The sequence below is a fragment of the Ochotona curzoniae genome, unplaced genomic scaffold (genome assembly GCF_017591425.1).
Source record: "Ochotona curzoniae isolate NIBS_2020 unplaced genomic scaffold, NIBS_Ocur_1.0 scaffold_4505, whole genome shotgun sequence".
NCBI lineage: Eukaryota > Metazoa > Chordata > Mammalia > Lagomorpha > Ochotonidae > Ochotona > Ochotona curzoniae.
In genome coordinates, this window is record NW_024467118.1 from 28,553,260 (window position 1) to 28,572,585 (window position 19,326).

At 37.3% G+C, this 19,326-nt stretch overlaps 1 protein-coding gene across 1 annotated transcript in view; it reads left to right on the forward strand.

Annotated features, from left to right (window-relative positions):
• Window positions 1-19,326, forward strand: part of ATP10D (ATPase phospholipid transporting 10D (putative)) — an 86,368-nt gene that overhangs the window by 11,307 nt on the left and 55,735 nt on the right. The window contains exons 2-3 of the mRNA XM_040966357.1: window positions 10,429-10,755; window positions 13,373-13,567. Of these exons, the coding sequence (XP_040822291.1) occupies window positions 10,466-10,755; window positions 13,373-13,567 (485 nt within the window). The 5' untranslated portion in view covers window positions 10,429-10,465. The remainder of the gene's footprint in view (window positions 1-10,428; window positions 10,756-13,372; window positions 13,568-19,326) is intronic.

Sequence of the window (19,326 nt, forward strand, 5' to 3'; positions counted from 1 at the left end):
TTTAAAAATTCTAATTTGACTTCATCAGCAATGATATAAAATGTGTCACTCATGTTTGTTGAAGGGATTGGAAATGAAATGAGCTTTATTTAGATGCTCACCCCTAAAGATGTTTAAGGGCTATGGGCTTGAGTAAGTTGAACTTTTCTCATTGAAATTCTTAAAAAGACAAAAAAAATCCCATTTCACTGTTAGTGGCAAAAGTGTAAGATGGTATGACTTAGCTCTTTGTAAACCTCCACAGACCTTCCTGGCATAGTAATCAGCAGCTATCAACAACAATTACTTAGTCAGTGCTTGAACTGATACAGTGCTCTGGCCTCCTTTCAAATAGGCACTCCTACTGGAGATTTAGTTCAAGCTTAGTAACTGAGGATATTCTAGAGCAGGCAGACTCCCAGGTGGTTTTATTCAGCAAACTTTATTCCTGCCACAGGATGTCCAGTTTTACCAATACATCAGCTGACCCTTGAATTGCAAGGGCCTGTGTATTGTCTGCCCACATACACCATTTATACTTTCCCTAAGATTATGTGACACTAGGGAAAATGAAACCTCCTTGTGCAGATAAGGGATGATAGTTAATGGGAAAGTCTTGCCCGCATGTTGCCTGGGTATCTCGTGCAGCGAAGAGAGCAGCAGATATCAAATGATCTTACTGTCATTAGCATTACCTGTAGGATAAGGAATCAGTCTCCCTGAGCTAAGCAGCATCCAATGGTTAAGTTAGTATAATCAGAGATGATACAGATAGGAGCAACCCAAGTTTTATCTGGGCTTATGACTTACTGTTGTAAAACCAACAGGCAGGGTCATGGCTCACAGAGACTTTTGTATCATGGACTTTACTGTGAAGCAGTTCCTGTCTTGTACTTGAACTGATATAGAAACACATAAATTCTTCTGTATTTTTATTATCCATGGCAGATAACTTTGTTGTATTCCAAAGTTTAAGACCTATAAAGACTTTGATATTTGGTTGATATTTTCAAGTCTTGATGGGGAAGCACGTTGTACATTGATGAGAGGCAGGCCCTATTGCCCTTTCTTGTGATGTTTTCTTAGAAATGTTCTGTAACGCTGAGCTGTGCTTAATGTGCCCAGAGAATCTATCCTTAATACCTCATTACTACTCTGATTAAAAAAAAGCTAGACCTTTACTTTTACTTAATTGCAGCCGTAGATTTGACAGTCTAAATAAGCGGTCCAGTGTGTATCAGCTGCTTTTTCTACAACTCAGAAGAGATGGGCTTTCCAATAACAAGATAATAGCAGATAAACAATTCACCCTTAATTTCAAATTGACAGTTTGAAAACAAATTCTTAGCATGGGACATTGGTTCTCTAAGTCACAAGACTTGTAAAAGTGTGAGACATAGTCCTGAGTTCCATTCCAAACCTGCTGGACCGGAGACTAAGAGGATGAGAGGTGATTCTGATACATGCTGGAGTTGGAAGGCACAAACATAGAGTATCTTGAGATGACTATATATAGGAATGTTTTTCTCTTTTATGAAAGTAAGCTCATGAGTATATTGAAGTTGTTTGTTGACTGCTGATGACCTCAGACATTTTTAATGCTAACTAGGCCCACGAGAACTCATTAGCCTGTATTTGCCTTTGGAAATTTGCCCTACTGCAAACTTTTCATTAAGCATTCATAAGGAGAAACAAGGTTTTTGAGGATTACGTCTGCTCTCAAGTACACTTGTGTATGACAGGGAATTTGGTATGATTTGCTATATATTATACATTAAAGGATACTGCACTTAATAGCTTCTAAAATTACCATCATTGGAAACAATCTAATTTTAAATGATTATAATTGGTTATTCTAAATTTCATTTACATAGCATTTCTAGTTAGAAAGGTGTGACCTTGGTGTCAAAGATTGCAAACCTTGACAAAGACAGAAAATCTTTGGACTGCGGAGTAGTTTGTCAACAGCAATGATCATGAAAGTATTAATACCTTATTAGTTTGTGTGTGTTTATCTCAGCTGTTGATGCTCACCTTCTGCCAGCTCAGTGCCAAGGTTCACTCTCTGGCTTCAGAGTCTGACTCTAGCTTCCTGCTCATGCAGACCTAAAAAACAGTAGTTATGATTTAAATTCTATGGGGAACCCATGACATGTTCCCAGATCCCAGACTCAGCTCTGTTCTGGCTGTTGGAGATATTTGGGAAGTGAACCAGAGGATGGAAGTACTTGCTCTCTTGTTATGATTCTCTAGCTCACCCTCTCCTTCCCTTCCCCATCTTCCTCCTTTCAAATCACAAAATAAATTAGTAAGCAATTCAAAAAGTTGTATTGGTACTTATTTACCAAGCAATGTTTGGTTTGTATGAGGCTCTTCAAAAAGTTCATAGAGAATGTGTTATGTAAAATAGGCAGTGGTCTCTCCAGCTGTGTAATGGTCAAATTATGAAGCTGTGGTGCAGTAAGAAATGCCCTGGGAATCACTAAGCCCGTGTGCTCACGCAGCCCCTAGCGTAAGAATTTGAAGACACAGTGATCTCATATTCCAGGTTCTTCTGACATGACAGCTCCAGCATTCCTCATATTTGATAAAATTCCTAAATAACTACTTCTGCGTGAAGAGCCAGAGTTAATGGAAATTGTGTCCATTCATTCATGTCATAGATCATATCTGTCTTTGCAGAATTTGTTTGCTGGTTAAGTATTAAAACTGTAATTTGTCCAAGTTGTCCACTATGTCCAAGTTGTCATTCTTTTGGTCTTTGAACCTTGATCTTTTTGGCTTTGACTTTCAGTTTTACTAAAGTTCAGTCATTCTATTTATAATTCTGTTATGTGCTTTCTTTGCTTGCAATTTGTAATGGCTATCAGTCCAGATTAGTGGAAAGAGTTTTTTTTTAATAGATTCATAATATTCTGCACTGCAGATGTATACAATCTGTTCAAAGCTCCAACTGAAGTATTTTCAAGTCTCTAGGATTTTAGTGTTGCCACAGAAGTGAAAAGGCATAATGCAGTTTTATACATCCATCCATCCTTATGGGGAAGACTCCTCAGATCCGTCATGGTTTTGTGTAGCTTTAATTTGAATAGGTATTATCAATGAAATTTGACAAAAAGGAAATTCAGTAAAATATTGTAGCAGTTCACACCCCCGTTGTCAATGATGATTCATTTTAACTGTCAGTCACATGGTTAGAATTGGGCTATTCGTGAGAACGTTAATGTGAAGCTCTTTGGTGAACAGTGAGGTTGAGTGTTTGGTATTCATTCCTCTGAATTTACCCTTCTGAAAGTTACTTGTGTCTACTCTGCATCCTATTTTATTGGGCTCTTCATTGTTATTTATCAATTTGAACACTCTATATTAGGAAAAACAAAACTTTGTGATTCATTATTTGCTGTACTTTTATGCTGTATTTGAGATTTTCTACATAGAGTGCATTTGTAGCTAAACTATGTCTTTTACAACTTTACAAAACTAATGATAATAAAATATTCTAAATCTTTCTGCTAATCCTTTTATTAGAATTTTTACATTTAAGTTTTGAATCTACCTGAGGCTTTTTTTTAGCATGATAAAAATAGCAAATTGGTGTTCTTAGTTTCAAAGTTGATGATTATTTCAGAGTTATTTAAACAAATCACTGTTTTCCCAATAAACTGACATTTCACTTTTCCGTGTATTCTATCCTATTTATACACTTCTGGCCGTCTTAATTTTCCGTATAATCTGTATGACAGATTGCCACAAATTAAATGTCATAAACCACCACCTACTCATTAGTGGCTAGTTATGTAAGCAGAAGGCCTATGTTTCAGCTCTCACTTGCTGACTGCAGAGAAGAATCCACATCTAGTCTTGTTCATGTTGTTGGTAGAATTCAGCTCCTTGCTACTGTAGCAGCAAGGTCTCTGTTTCCCAGCTGACCCTTGGTTAGAGGCCATTCTCAGTTATTAGAGGCCACTGGCATCCATTTCTGTAGACAATGTTTCATTTGCTGCATTTGATTGTTTTAGCAGAAATATTCATAATTGACATTGGCCTAGCATTTTTGTGACAATTGTAAATAAGCCTATACATATATGTTATTTAGAGATTTGTATGTTGTTTATGATCATGATTATATTATTGCCTTGTGTAGAAAGTAGGATGCATAGACTTTGGGTATTTATTGATCCATAACCAGTCCCTCTCTATTATTAGGACCCTTGTTCATGTTAGGAAGCATTAAAATTTTAGAGAAATTAAAGCAACTCATCCATTGAAGGGCAGTTTATTCCTGCATTTATGGGTAATATTGAATTTCAGGTTGACAATCTTAACCCAAGAATATATGAGCTTCTGAATAGTTAATCTTTAATCATGATTTCCATTGTTAATCAAAAGCAACTTTATTTAAATTAAATTTTTTATGTAGTTGCTGTTTGCTTATAAAACTAAAAATGAAGTAGGGAGTGGAGACTAGTAAAATCTATTTAAATGGTCTTTTTATGCAAAATACAAAATCTGACAATCCATGAAGACAGAATCAGTAAGGTGTATAGTATTTAGTACTAAAATATTGTTTCTGCTCTAAATGAACATAATTGAATCTGAAGCATCTGGCTTTTGTCTCATTTTCTAAAATTGCTCATTTTCAAGCAGAATTCCTATCGGTGTCAGAGAGTTGGGTCAAGTAAAGCGTGGGACCATTTGATTTACTAGCAGAAAACTAGGACTGATCAAGTCTTTGAGAAGTATGCTATGTTCTTGAACTATAAATGATACTCTTGAAAAAATGCTTTCTAATAAATTATTAATTTTTGTCTATTACTAGGTTTCAGGTCTGACCCTGAAAACAGTTGAGAAAATATTGATATTCTTGACTAATGCATTGTCTGGAAGCCTCTTCAGTTAAAACAAAAAGAGAAAGTTACTAAATATGAGTATAACGAGAGAGTTATGAGTCAGAGTTTAAGAAATTGAGTATCTGGTTTGACTATTACTACTGTATACACAAATTCTCAGCTATCATTAACTAATAATTTGCTTGAGGGAATATCTTCCAGGTAATCACACAAGTGATACTTTGCTTAGCATTCCCATTTCTCTAAAATCTTCACCTAATCCAATTGAAACTTACAGCAACACTCTGACCTAACTTAGTTGTGTAGTGGAATTACCAGGAAACACTGGCATCTGGCTGTAGAGTTGATGTTTTCATCACTACTTTGGCCTTAAAAATCGACCGGCAGAAGAAAAAGTACCCACACTTTTGGGTATGGAGAAACAGTTTTTTTTTTTTTTTTTAAACTAATAAAGGCAGAATCATGCAATTCCAAAATGTATGTGGCAGCTTCTCATTTAGATCTGGAATTCCTGCCCCAAATTGAAGTAGAGCCATGATGAACCATAAAAGGGGAAATAGTTTGTTCATGAACATAGTTAGAATGGGTTTTGGAGGGAATGTTTGGGTATAAGATTGGATGATATAAAGGTCATTCTGTATCATGCCTATTTCTTGTAATTTTCTTTTATTCTGTGTTTACTCTTGCAGGATAACCTGTTTTTAATTAAAAGTAATGAAAATATTCCAAAGCATTACTTATCTTTGTCTTAATAGTCAAAGAGGAGAGTGGGAAATAGAATGCATGCGGATTATCTGTGCCGCACATGGCCCATGAGTTGGTAGTGTCTCATTTCATTCATTAGCAGATAGGCTCAGAATGTGATTGGTTAGATTTCATAGTTAATAAGTGGCTCAGCTCTTGTTTGAGCCTGAGTATAAAAAGCTAGAGATACTTGGTCTGTCAAAAGGTAGTACACAAAAGTCTCATTCCCTCAATTAGAATAGGAGGAAAAAACGTGGGATTAGGTAAAGAACCATAGTGAATAACTTCTGATGTTTGTTACTTTGCACACATGTGGGCCCAGGACTCTGTTTTCATTTAAGAAAAACTATTGATATATATGTGTGTGTGTGTGTATGTATGTATATATATAAAGATTTATTTTTTTTTATTTGAAAGTTAGATATACAGACAGAAGGAGAGTGAGAGAAAGATCTTCTGTTGCTGACTCACTCCCCAAGTGACTGCAATGGCCCGAGCTGATCCAGTCCAAAGCCAGGAGCCTGGAGCCTCTTCCAGGTCTCCCATGTGGGTGGAAGGTCCCAGTCCACAAGCGGGAAGCTGGATAAGAAGTGGGGCAGTGGGATTAAAACCAGTGCCCTTATGGAATCCTGGTGCATGCAAGGCTAGGATTTAGGCACTAAGCTATTGTGCCAGATCCTACTTATTGATGTTTTACATATATATTTTTCTCTTTGTACACATACATGTATATGCATTTTAATATGTATGTATCTATGTGAGTGTAATTACAACAATGCATTTGTGAACACTCTGCTCAAAATACATTATTGAGTAGAATATTTCATAAAGCCGATTATTTTGTGACCTTGAGACAAAATAATCCCAAGCCATTTGCTTCTGGCTGTTGTGGGAAAGGTATTGCCCACACTCTTATAGCTGTCTTTATTTTCAGTCCCTTTCTGACACATGAGCCTACTTCCTGCATCTGTTTGTCTACAGCGTGGTCCATCTACTCCCATATATACTTTAGCTTAGTGTGGAGCAACTCCGTGTGTTTCCAATGTATGAGTGCACTTTAGAAGTTCATGGGAAAACAAGACATTTGGCAAAAAAATCCATGTGTAGGTTTTTTGCATGTCTTGCCATGAACTTGTGAAAACCCTGTCTTACATGTGACTTTCAAACTTTCTTGTACTAAAATACATTTCATTTAAAAAATATTTGTTTGAAAGAGCTATAGATAAAATTATATACATGTTATATATAAATGTATACACATACATACATATGTATACACATATACATACATGTATGTAAATATATATATATAGAGAGAGAGAGAGAAAGAGAGAGATACTGAATGCTTCGTCCATCTGCTCATTCATTTACCAAATGGTCACACAACCCAGGGCTGAAGTCAGGACTTTCATCAAGATCTTCCATGCAAGTGCAGGGACCCAAGTACTTGGATCATCTGCTGGTGTTTTCCCAGACACATTAGTGGGGACTTGGATCATAAGTGGACCGGCTGGGGCTCTAACTAATGCCATATGTGACACGGCATCACAAGCAGAGTGTTTAGCTGTTGTGCCACAATGCTGACACTAATATACTTTCTTTTTCCACTAGCTTTTTAAAAATATTTATTTTTATTGCAAAATCAGATATACAGACAGCAGGAGAGACAGAGAGGAAGATCTGCTGTCCAATGACTCACTCCCCAAGTGCCCGCAATGGCTGGAGCTGAGCTGATCTGAAGCCAGACAGCTAGGAGCTTCTTTTGGGTCTCCCACACGGGTACAGGGTCCTAAGGTTTTGAGCCATTCTCTACTGCTTTTGCAGGCCACAAGCAGGGAGCTGGAGGGGGAGCAGGGCAGCAGCAATTAGAACAGGCACCCATTTGGGATCCTAGTGCATTTAAGGCGAGGATTTTAGCCACTGAGCTACCACGCTGGACCTTCCACTAGCTTTTAAAGTCACTTCTTGCATATGTAGAAACATAGCAGTGGACCTTGAAACCAATTCACTGCATCATGACTAGTTTTAATATACAAGAGAAAATAGGAATACTTGTGTGCACTGCAGGTGACAAGGGTAAGAATCGTTTTGTAGAACTTGTGTTTTATCTCTGCTGCAGGTGTATTTTTCACAGGGATAGATGTTAACACATTCTGAAAGCCACTGAGCTAGGGTGGGGAAAGAAAGCCTTAGTCATTCCTACCCAATACCAAAGGCTGCTTGAGCCAGCCACCATCACTACCTCCTAAGTTGGCATTAGCAGGAATTTGAAGTCAGGTTTGGAGATAGAACCCAGGCACAGTGATAGAGGACATGGGCATCTTAATTTCAAGGCCCAATGCCCATCTGGAGATAAACATTGCAATGACTTAGAATATAGTTCCAAATGAAAACTTCCTTGTAAAGCTTCCAGAAATGGTAGCTTCCTAAAAACGTGTGGCATTTCTCATAAGGGTCACCTAATGTGCACGGTATGAAGTGCATGGAAAGTGCTTAAGCGCTTTCTATTATCTGTTGTTCACTTATACAAAAGTACCTTACCTCCTTCTGGCAGAGTGTCCTAGGTATTTTACTTTGATAACTCAAGTCATGATTTGCAAATTTAAAATGGAAAAGCCATTTTTTAATATACTTAAGTGGAAACCGGACTTTTCAAATATATGCCAGAGGTATGTACCTTAAAAGTTAAAGGGAATAGATGGTGAGCATAATTTTGTCCAGGACATGTTAATTCATTTCATTCTGTTTGAATAAATATTCTAGAGATCAGATTCCAAGGGTAGAGAGCTGATGACAATACAGGTTATCCTTGTAACCTACACTAAGCTCTCAGGACAGACTTTGTAACAGGATCTCCGTATTGTCTATCTACTGTTCACACACATACCTGTAAACTGTTGGATTCTTTATAAGTGCATGTCTATTCTTAGTTTCATTAATTTTTCAGATGTGCACAATTTTTAAAGGTATTATGGGTGTTTAAAAGATTATTTGTGATTCAACTTATTTTCTCTAAGTGCAGTAATAAAGTGATGCAAAATAACTGATTTTTGAATTGCTTAAGACATGATATATAACAACATATTCTAAAATATTGATTCAGTAGAACCATTGGAATAAGTCAACCAAATCTCCCAGGCTTAATAAGTAATTATTTATGATTTTGAATCTATGAAAGCTGGATACAATTGTAATGTGCGTAGAGGCAAGCTATCGATTTCTGATTAGTGTGTAACATTGCATAGAAAAGAAGCAATACATACATCATAAGGTTATAATGAAGCTTAGGAAGGAGGAAAACCTCAATTATTTGCCCAAAATACTTCAGGGTCTTAAATACTATTAGGCCTTTGGGTTACATTTATATTTTTACCTTCCCACCACCACGCCCAGGCCCTGGGCTCCTGGAGGGAGAATGGGGGTTAGGTCATACTCGTTTTTTATTCCTAGTCCAGTACGGTGTTTTCCACATCCTCCCGGTTTTTCTCCAGATGAATTCTGGGCATACTTTGGTCATCTTCCTCTGGGGAAAATTGTCAAAAATAAAGATCATCAGGATAAATTTACTATTTCTAGAAGTGAACTTCAATCCTAGATGATAAGCAAATGCCATGGTGTGGATAAAGCGGGGATAGAAATCAGGCCTCCAGATGTTGGCTCCACACACAGGGTGACAGACCCATCAGGTGAATTTGAGGGCAGTGTCTCTTAAGTACCAGAGATTCTGGTGACACTGTTAATGAGACACATTGACAATTTAAAACCTTTGCATCAGAAAAACATGGTTTAAGTCAGCCTTGATTACTACTCATGCAAATTCCAACCAATGGTTTACCTCTGTGAGCCTGTTTTTCCTTTTTATAAAATGAAGTGAGTGATAAAAATATTAAATAAGATAGTGCATGTCAAAGGTTTTGCCAAGTGCTTTGGATGTAGTGTGTTCTTAACAAATGTGCGCTTCTCACTATTCTGTGTGCTTCCAGAGTTTACACTTCGGGAAGAGCTGACTGTGAAAACAGTTTGAAATAGAAGCATGACAGAGATTGTTAGGTTTTGTTCAGTAGTGTAACTTGCGTTCAGAGTTCAGAGGATGGCTGAGCTCAGCTGGAGTATTCTAAGTTGTATCATGCGGACACTCACATGTTTGTCATCGGCTGGTACCAGGGACCCCAGTTATGTTGATAGGAACAGTGGTGGCAACTGGGACATGTTTGCTTGTCATCCAATAGGCAGCCTGGACTGGGGGTCATGGTGGTGACGACAGGGTTTCCACAGGTAGTGAGAAAGGGAGCGTGCCACAGAACAGACACTTGGGAAGCTTCTGCTTGTGCCATTTTTGCTAGGGTGCTACTGGCCAGATTCAGTGCAGAGAGAAAGACTACCTCTTTATGAGCAAAGAGACACGAATACAGGGAGGTGTGTGCCATCCTCAGGATTTTGTTGACTGCTACTCTGTTGGACATATGGCTGGGTCATTTCCATGTAATTTCGTGACTTTTCCAGACAGTCCCCTGACATCTTTGGCATTGTTTCCACTTCAAAGATCAGGAACCTGATAATCACATAAGACGTTTGCATGCACTGAGAACAAATATTTTGCTTCAAATGAAACGATGGCATTTTAGGGCGTGGTTATTTGTTATTTGCATAGATGATCAGGCGATTAGCCCAGGAGGTAGAAGATGTATGCTTTGTTTGATAAATACTTGATTAAAATGGAGTTCCAAGTAAAAACTTATCGACTTTCATGTACTGAGGTATTGGGTCATGGTTTGGTATGGACAAACATGTTTACTTTAAGCCTTATCCTTTAAGACTTCCAAGGGGCTCATGAAATGTGTTGTTTTGTTTCCAGATCACCCACACACCCTGGATCTCACTGCATTCTGGACATGACTGAGCCCCTTCAATGGGCCAGATACCACTGGCAGCGGCTGATGGGAGGTAGAACCAGGGAAGATGATACAAGGCCATACAACTATTCCTCTCTGCTTGCTTGTGGAGGCAAGTCCTCGCACACCCCCAAAGTGTCAGGGAAGCACCGGGTGGTTGTTCCCCATCTCCAGCCTTTCAAAGACGAGTATGAAAAGTTCTCAGGCACCTACGTGAATAACCGAATACGAACAACCAAGTACACACTTCTGAATTTTGTACCAAGAAATTTATTTGAACAATTTCACAGGTACTGTTACATTTCTCAAAAAACTAAAATGTTTCTGTCATTCTGCTGGAGGGGTTAAAAGTTTTCATGTTTAAAACCTTGCACATTATGGAAGGCTGCCTTGTGCTACCATCCTTGACAGTTTTTGTATGAGTCTGTTGTAGAATGATGACCTCTTACATTCAAGTAGAACTTAACAATTGGGAATACTTTATGCTTGCCAGAGGAGTATTCTTATCCTCATTCTACAGATTGGGAAACGAATGGACTGTGTTCATGACAACATCATTATTACTAATATGTGGCTGACCTATGATGACAGTCTTGGGCTTCCTCCTCCTTGCTTTAGTGTTCTCCACATTGCAGCATGTTAACATTTTAATTTCATGTTTTTATCACTTGAGAATAAAGGGAGAAAGTGCTGAAAATGCACATATGTGATAATACTCATTGAAGCAATGAAATGATTACATTCACATGCATTTGTTGAAACTCCTGTGAGCTTAGGCACTGAAAGAATTCCAAGTATAATTGTTAGTCCTTTCCTTACAGAGTTTGCAGTTTAAAGAAGCAACATATGCAGTACAAACAATAAAGACAGTGTGGTTATGATGAGTATTACAAAGTGCTAACTAGTGGAATGGAAGAGTCCCGGGGGATTGCCTATTAACTGAAGAACTAGTGGCAGGATGGCACTCTCCTGGAAAGTATAGAGTGTGCGATATTTGCACCAGCAGTGTGAACACAGCATCTCAGAGGAAAAAAGATGTAAAGGAAGAAGCCCAAAGACAGCTACATACAAGGCTTGCTGGAAGCCTGGGGAATAGTCATCCCTGACAAACACGGTGGCTCTGGCCTAGGGACCAATAGGAAGTAAAGTAGCAAAGACAGGCATAACCCACCAAATGTCATGACACAGTGGATACCGTAGTCTGCAGGCAAGGTTCTGAGAAGAGGAATGGTGTGCCACATGGAAAGATTGTGGTCAAGGAAGCACACTAAAGGCAGAAAACATTTGGGAAGATACTGTGTATATCCTGGTTAGCTGTGATAGAGACCAGATGTTAGAGCAATGTGGGAGTGAAAGAAGGATAATCCAATTAGCAGATGCTTTGGAATAGAGGTGAGGAACATGTGAAAGGAAGAAAAAATTGATGTGAACATACTGAACTGCAATGATTGGGAAGAGGAGCAAAAAGACTTGGCTGGAAGATAATTTTAACTTAGGAAATGTTTTGAGCTGCTAATTTGAGTATAGAAAGTCTCAGCATTTGTAATTTAATCTGAGAGGAGTTTTCAAAAGTTCATGGAAACTACATTAGAAAAAACTGGATTTCAAAATTGTTGTCCATAACCTTTTTGAATTATCCTTGTCCATATTTCATGTGCATGTGGGTAACATCTGGATGTGACTTGATGCACTTGCATGCCATATCGGAGATCCTGGAATTGAGTTTTCAGTGCTTCTCCCAAAGTCCAGTTTCTTGTTAATGGAAACCAAGACAGGTGGTGGTGATGGCTCAAGCACTTGGGGTCCATTTCACCGATGCGGGAGATGTGGATTGAATATGTAGTGCCTATGTTTGACTGGAACCCAACCCTGAATGTAGCAAACATTCAGGGAGTGAACTAGTGACACATCCGAGAGGTACTCAGCATGTGTGCATCCATTTATCATTTTATCTTTGCTCTCGGTGTCTCAAGTAGGTAAAAAAATTGTCTAAAAATATAGATGAGAATCTGTTCAATTAACCACTGTAACTTTATTATTGTTTCTGGTTTTTGTGAAGCTTGGAGTTCAATGCACTCAATAGCAAAGGAATCTGAAAGTTTAACAGTGATTACTGAAGTTGTTGGTTTTGATGGAGCTCACATAGAAATACATGAAAGCACTAAGGTAGCAACAGATTGAAAGGAGTTGGAGATGAGGAAGGAGAAATGCAGGGTTGTGGACTTCTGGAGAGTGAATCAGCAGATGGAAGATCTTCCTCTCTGCCTCTCTTTTCTCTTAACTCTGACTTTGAAGTCAGTAATTTTTTTTTCTTTTAATCTCAAAATAGTTAGAAAAAGATTAGTCTTAAACCATTTTCTACTGCTTTTTTTAGGCATTAGCAGGGAACTAGAGCGAAAGTGGAACAACCAAGACTCAAACCAGCACCCATTTGGGATGTGACAGGTGGAGGCTTTGCCCACTGCACCGTGACATGATCCTGTATTTTGAACTTTGAAACAAATCTAATGCGTGGGCATAAAATGCTTAAAGGATTGATTCTCTTTTAATTAATTTGTTTTTATAATATACCAATGTTGAATTTCTTCTAAAATTTTGAACTTTTAAAAACCAAGCACTATTCCTGTTAGGCTTTTTATTCTGTGTTACACAATTCAAGATTGTCTCACTTAAATATATTATTTTTTAGATAATCCCTAGTATTTATTAAAAATATAACATAAGGCAGGTATGTGGGGAGCAAAACTGTGTACACAATTGTTAAATGTATCTAGTTCTCTATTATATAGCTTACAAAATATGAACTAATAGGAACTGATTAAAGAAACCCACAATGCAGTATTTTGCCTCTTTTCCATTGGTCCTTGGATTAACTCACTAACACCTCCTCTTGTGTGTTGGTTTCAGGGCTGCCAACTTATACTTCTTGTTCTTAGTTGTTCTGAACTGGGTGCCTTTGGTGGAAGCCTTCCAAAAGGAAATTACCATGCTGCCTCTGGTGGTGGTCCTTACAATTATTGCAATTAAAGATGGCTTGGAAGATTACAGAAAGTACAAAATTGACAAGCAGATCAACAATTTGGTGACTAAAGTTTACAGTAGGTGAGTGATGGGAACTTTACTGCAGATGACGTATGTGGTGTTCAGAAACATGTTACTCTCTCTTTGGTGTGACAAGGACACATGTGTTATTGTTCTGTAAGTTCCACAGTGAATTTAATTCCACTGCCAGAGGAAAACAGAAGTGTATAGCCATTGCCAATTAGGGACTTGGCAGAACGAAAGCTTTTATAACTCGTGTGTCTATGGACTTGAATTAAACATCAAGCCATAGAAAGGGAAACAATTGTTAATCCATAGATACTATAATTTAGGATTAAAAGATGGGATATGAAAAACAAGAATGAATTTGAATAGATATGAAACACTACAGTAGTATATGAAAAAAGTAGGAGCTGCTTATAAAAAGAGATTCTGAAAAATGGTGGAGAATGTTCTACTTCCCATTACAGCCACAGAGGGCTGTGTGAAAGGTGATCTGTGCAGAAGTGTGTTCGCTCTGCTGAAGATCTGATTTCCAATGTTTATGTTTACGGTCAGCCAAGAATAAAAACAGGAAAGCCTAAAACTAGGGCAATATCATTTTTGTAAAACTTATGTTTTCATTTCTCAAAGAGAAGCTATTTAGGGAACAGAAGTTGGCGTTACGGCATAGTGGGTAAGGCCTCTGTCTGGAATGATGCCGGCATTCCATGTAGGCACAGGTTCCTGTTCTAGCTGCTCCCCTTGTGATTCAGCTCCCTGCTAATGGTGAAGGAAGAACAGCACATGGCCCTAGTGCTTGGTCCACTGCACCCATGTGGGAGACCCAGTTGAGACACCTGATTTCAACCTGGCTCAGCTCTGGCCGTTGTGACCTTCTGATGGAAGTGTTCTTTCTCTGTGTCACCGTCTTTCAGATAAATACATTTTTGAAAAAAAAATTAGTGGACAGTATAGACAAGTCTAACTTGTCTTCATTCTTATGTGAACCATATGGAAAAAGGTTAGAAAAAGCTTGACGTAAGATGTGCATTTGTGCTCAAATATGCTGGATCCTGGATTTTGTTCATTTTAAGAATTCTTTGGTGATTTTTGTAACATTTGTTTAAAGTTCAAGAACATAGGAAAAATTTTTTCTTTTGTAATTTGATATTGTTTCTAATCAGAATCTGATACACTATATTTCAATATTAAGTATTAATATGTCTATTGCTTTTGTTTTGAAGCCGCTGAGTATTTTGCTGCATTCATTCTGTGAGTCGCTCAGTAACACATGAGTGCTTCCTCTATGCCAGGGGTGAAATACTGATGCAGTCTCTACTCTCAAACTAGCTGTAACGAGTAATATTTCATGATGACTCTGTGATGAAGTCTAGATTTTTAACATGACTCAGCTAATACTAAATAGATCAAATGGAAAGATTACTTACCGTGTGTGTGTGTGTGTATGTCTTCTATGGAAAATGTTTAGTATAAATAGCTCATTTGTAGTGCTGGTTTAGAGTTGCTTTCACAGGTCTTCTGAAATGTTCTAAGCATGACTCACAGTGAGTAGCTGTGCAGCCTTGGGGAATTACATAAACCAGCTAGACATGCAGTTCCCTTCGTTATGAATATAGCAATAAAGCAGTAAGCAAATATCTAGGCATTTTAAGTGCTAAAGTTATTTTTACATTCTAATAATGATTATTACCCAGAGTTTGTCGCATCATCATTGAGTCATTTAATCAATATCTGAGTGCCCCTTATAATAGTATAAGAGTAGTGCAGCTTGGGTAATTTGTGCCTCAAGTGCCATTTTAGACAATAGTCCAGATCTGTTTTAATGATTAGCATATAAACTTAGAGATACAATATGCTAGTCAATGATCTAAGGTTCATTCTAAGATATCACTTTATTGCATTTCCTAATAGACTTGGTAACATTGCCCTTTTATCTATATTCTTTACAATGTGTTTTTTTTTTTAGCTGTAATAAATTGTTCTTGAAACAATGCTTATAAAAAAAATAAAGGTAATCTATAAAATCATGCCGATCTGTATGCCAATGAAATACAGAGAAATACTTTTAAAGAAAGAATTCCAGCAAAGAATGAGACTATTAAATTTAGCAAACTTTTGTAAGGAAACGTATTAACATTTTTTTCAGATAATTTGATAATCTGTTTATTTAATTGCACAAGGTACTTAATTTCCTACAGGAAAGTCCCACTTGAAATAACAAATTGAAAAATTAAAAGATTAATTGTGGCATGGTATAGTTCAAATGTTTAAGTTAGATTTCCACTAACAGTTATTCTAACTTTAAGATTATTTTTAAAAGAGGAGCCATCTGTAAGATGTTAAAGGTGTATTTTAAGGTAATGTAAGTGTCTTGAAAATAAGACTGTTAATCTTTCAAATGATTCACGGGCCTACTGTGTGGTAGACAGTGAGATTTAGAAATTTAAAATACAACATTTACATTTAAGGGACAGACTTTTTTCAGACCTCAAAATCACTGTTTCAATGATGATAAAATTTTCAGAAATACTCATTAATAATGTGTTAATTCTTAGAGTTCCATGGTTCTTATGAGTCCAAATGTCTGGTGTGACATTTTGCAAGCAGTGGTTGTTCAAGTTCACTTCCTGATATGTGTAATTATGCCACATTTTATTTGGTGGTGGTAAACTCTGGTAGTACTTGGTGAATGTGTTCTGGAATGAACAGCTGCTTTCAAACCCCAGGGCCACTTAGGAGCAGTGTGACCTTGAAAAGCTGTTTTATACACTAAGGCCATTTTTTTTTTGTTTGTAAAAAGGGGACCGTAAAATACACGTAGTACTAATTGCACAACATGGATAAAAACTTGACTTTATTTAAACAAGTATAATGATGCCTTAGAACTCCCTAAGAAATGAACACAAATGTATAGAATGAAAAACATGAATTTCAGCTTTTCTTGTGGCAAAATAAACTTCTTTAAAATTTTATTTTTCATGAACTTCACGACATAACATAATGCAGTTGATAAATCTTTGCTGTTATTTTTTTCAAGACTGCTTTATTATAAATTATTTTTAGTGTCTTATAGGAAAATATTTTAAACATCGAAAAAATAGTTCACATTTTCCCTTCTCTCTTTGCTTTTTGTAAAGTAGAAGTGCATGTTTTCGACCTTTCATTCTTTTCCCTCTCACCTCTCACCACCTCCAGCTCATGGCAATCTCTGTTAAAAGTTTAGTCAGTATTCTTCCCAACTTTCCCCAATGCTTATGTAAGAGCTATTTGATACTGAACCCTTACAGAAACAAAAATTGGTCTGGAAGCATTCCTAAAGAGAGGATTATAAGATATCAATGTTAACCAGTGAGTCTTACATAAGTACAGACAACCAAGCAGATTTTAGGAAATTCTACTTGGGGGCTGGCATTGACCCTAGTGGTGCATGTGGCTGTGTCCCATATCATAATAAACGTCTTTGATTCCCAGCTCCAGATGCTGGCTCCTACTTCCTGCTAACGCATCCCTGGGAAACAGCAGTGATGGGTGAAGTGACTGGGTTACTGCTGCTCCTGAGGGCGACTTGGACCAGGTTCCTGGCACCTGACTTTGGCCAAGTCCAGTCTCAGATAGTAAACTAATAGAACGGAAATCTATCTGTCGGTTTTTGTTTCTGCCTCTCCAATAAATAGTAAATTCTGTGTCTTCATTTAGGTTCTGGGAGAACATGATTGTCTTCTTACTGTTTTAATTCTCCCCAGAAATGTAGCCTCGTTTTCAACTTAGCCACCATCATAAATGTTCAAAGTCAGTTAAGGTGGTGGTGGTATTGTCACTTAGTTGAGGTTGCTTCCAAATGAAGTTTTGTCATGTCTTCACTCCTCAGAATCATTTGGACTGATAACTTTTTCTTTACCAAACTCATTCTTGATCACCCTTCGAGACAGTTCAGACCTCTTCTCCTCTGGTGTCAAATGCCTCTGCTCTTTGTGCTCATATCCTGGACATGTTCTGCTTTTATGAAATTGCAGTTTTCTGAAATTTGAACCATATTTTCCCCATGTGCATTTTGTTAGCACCTATTATGGGAGCTGTCATGCTTGTTCAGCATGTTCATCAACCTGATCTAGCTAGCTACTGGGACAATTGGCTATTTTTAATCCTAGTGGGAAAAAGATCAAGTGAAATCATCTGAATTTTGTTCTAATATAAAATAAATTTCTTAAAAAGAAGCTTCCTATATTTATTAGAAATAAAATCCCTAGCCTTATGAATAATTTCTCCCTAGCTTTATTTATTCCCTTGCCTTCCCAATCGACGATTTCACATTACCAGCTTTATCCAAAGTCAGTAGATTTTTCACTAGTGAAATACCCTAGGCACTTGGATAACCAAACTGTTAATTATTCAAAAATTTTCTTTAGTTGGATTCAAACTTGGGCATAAGATATTGTTGGAGACCAAGCTCAGAAATGTATTTTCTATGATAGTCCCTTAAACTGAATATTTCTTTAACTATCTGATAAGTTATATACAGATTGATCTAAGGAGACATTTCTGTTTAATCTGATGAAGTAATAACTTTGAATACATTAATCACACAACTTAGACAATAACTTTCTCAAGATTATATAGTGCATAGTGAACTCAAACCTGTACTCATATATATATATATATATATATACACACATATACATTCATACATATATAATTAGAAAAGGTCATTTGAAATTATATTTTTGTGAAAAGCACTAGCTCTTGATGGATGTTTGGTACACAAGCGGAGTATGCAACAGAACTACCTTTGGCTCATCAGCAGCATTCCATGTGACATGCTAATTCACTAACTGTTGTCACATGCCACTGCACACATTTTCTCGTTTTATCCCCAGGAAGATGTTTCATGGAGCATAATTAATGCTGCTCACCCGAAACTGCACAAGAAACTTAACCAAAAACAAAAATAGTAAAAATTAACATAATCAGGGTACTTAAAAGAAATCAACTTTAACTAGTTTATCTTTCCTTTAAAAAGATGTGTACAATGCACTTTTTGCAAAGGGACCTGCTGCAGCAGATTCTGGACTGTTGGAGATGCTTCTGCTTTTCCTCAGTTTGTATAGAGAACTCCTTCTACAATCCCAGCAAATCCCACATCTCAGGATCCCGAAGTGCTCTATGGAAAATTCATTAGTGTCTATAAATAACCTATGCACATCTGCCTGTATTTATATTTTAAATCATCTTTGGATTACTTACAATACCTTGTACAATGTAAGTGTTATATAGTTGAGATAACTCTTGTTTAGCAAATACTGACAGAAGGAAAAGTCTGTTTCAGTCTTCATATGCTGAACTCAGCGAAGACCGACTATTTCTATGCAATGAAACTAGAGATATGCTAGGCATGTGTTTGCAAGCAATGAATCTCAACTGAACTTGAACTATGGTTATGCAACAAGGTGGAGGAATCCACCATGGAGGGAGGGGTATGGGAGGGGTGGGGGGAATCCCCAGCGCCTATAAAACTGTACTACATAATACAATGTAAGCAACAATAAATTTTAAAAAATAATTAATTAATTAATTAATTAAAAAAAAGAAACTAGAGATATGACTATGATGGTATTATGATTTTCAAAGCGTTGTTCCTTTGTGTTGCATTGTCCATCTCATCTGCCCAGATAGGAAGTTCTCTGAGCGTGGGATGTACCATCCGTCCCTCCACCTCCTTAGGTTCCTCACCATGAGAGGTATATGAACAAACCTGTCAAATATTCAAGGTAGCTTTGCTCTAAAGTAATATGTAAATAACAAAATGGTTCAAAAATCCC